General features: G+C 40.5%; 1 protein-coding gene across 1 annotated transcript in view; it reads left to right on the forward strand.

Moving 5' to 3' along the window:
* The window catches only part of LOC102756416 (complement factor H-like), a 3989-nt gene extending 3497 nt beyond the window's left edge, over positions 1 to 492 (forward strand). The window contains exon 4 of the mRNA XM_015568439.1: positions 476 to 492. Coding sequence (XP_015423925.1) covers positions 476 to 492 — 17 coding nt within the window. The remainder of the gene's footprint in view (positions 1 to 475) is intronic.
* The last annotated feature ends 1148 nt before the right edge of the window (positions 493 to 1640 follow it).

Consider the following 1640-nt stretch of genomic DNA (forward strand, 5'->3'; position numbering starts at 1 on the left):
TGGTTTGGCTCAGTAATAGAAAGGGTCCTGGGTTTGATTCCAGTCAAGGGCATGTACCTTGCTTGCAGGCCCATCCCCAATAGGGGTGTGCAGGAGGCAGCTGATCGATGTTTCTCTCTCATTGATGTTTCTCTAACTCTATCCCTCTCCCTTCCTCTCTGTAAAAAATCAATAAAATATATTTTTTTAAAAAAAGGACACATGCCCGGATTGCGGGTTTGAACCCCAGTGGGGGGCAGGCAGGAGGCAGCTGATCGATGTTTCTCGCTCATCGATATTTCTAACTCTCTATCCCTGTCCCTTCCTCTCTGTAAAAAATCAATAGAATATATTAAAAAAATAAAAAATAAAAATCAATGGGGAAGTATCTTCGAGTGAGGATTAACTGAGAAAAAAAAAGGGGGGAGATCAAAATAAAATCTTTATAACAATAAAGTGATGTCATTTATTCATAGCTTAATTGTGAAAATGGCAGATGACCTTTCATCTTGATTTTTCTCTTTTAAAAAACACTTGCTAGCAACTTTAGTTCCTCTCAAACTATGTGTTCTTTTTGGGTGCTCATGTATTCTAACTTAAATATGGCAGAGATGCTTTTTAATGTCTTAACCAGATTTCTCATTTCTTATTATCAATTTATAATTCCTAGGAAAATGTTCTTTCAAGTCTTTGAAACATGGATATTCTCCAGTTAATGAAGAAAGGTATGTCCAGGGCCAATCTAGAACAGTTATGTGCCATCTGGGCTATGGTCTTCAAAACCCGCAGGACACGATGACCTGTACGGAGACCGGCTGGTCCCCTCCTCCCATATGCATCCCCGTCAGTAAGTAAACAGCTCCAAGACCCAGGCTATCATTTCCTGAGACCGGGCTTACTTTGGTGGAGCGTTTTATGTGTTGACTCCCAAGCTGAATGGACCAGGTCTTCTTTGTCTTAAAAGAAAGGCACGTTTCGCCTTGGCTGGTGTCGCTCAGTGGTTAGAGGGTGGGCCCGAACACCCAAGGGTCTTCGGTTCGAGTTCCCGAAAAAGGCATGTACCTGGGTTGCAGGTTGGATTCCAGGGATATGCAACAATCGATGAGTCTCTCTCACATAGGTTCCTCTCTCTCTCTCTCATAGGTTCCCTCTCTCTCTCTCTCTCTCTCTCTCTCTCTCTGCCACTCCCTCCCTCCCATCCACTCTCAAAAAAATCAATGAAAAAAAATATCCTTGGCTGAGGATTAACAACAACCAAAACAAAGGTAGTTCAGTTTTTTGTTCTAAATGTGTCTGAAAAGTTCTATCTTTTTGACAGCAAGTAGATTATGTCATGGTATTGAATTAAGTAACGGTGAAGTCAGTCATGAATGTTACTAAACAGCGTTCAATAAAACGGAGATTCAAGTTACAATACTCGAGTATTACACTGAAGCCATGCTCTGTGTTCACGGAAGAAGAATTTAAAATACAGTTTACATTAAAAATAAATACACCGCCTGCCCAATGTCACATATACTGTATTTTGCTGCCAACCATTTCACCTATGGTGGTATGTATTTTTAAAATATATTTTTATTGATTTCAGAGAGGAAAGGAGAGGGGGAGAGAGATAGAAACATCATTGATGAGACAGCATCATTAATAAGCTGCCTCCTACA

Source organism: Myotis davidii, unplaced genomic scaffold, assembly GCF_000327345.1.
Source record: "Myotis davidii unplaced genomic scaffold, ASM32734v1 scaffold685, whole genome shotgun sequence".
In the NCBI taxonomy this organism is placed as follows: domain Eukaryota; kingdom Metazoa; phylum Chordata; class Mammalia; order Chiroptera; family Vespertilionidae; genus Myotis; species Myotis davidii.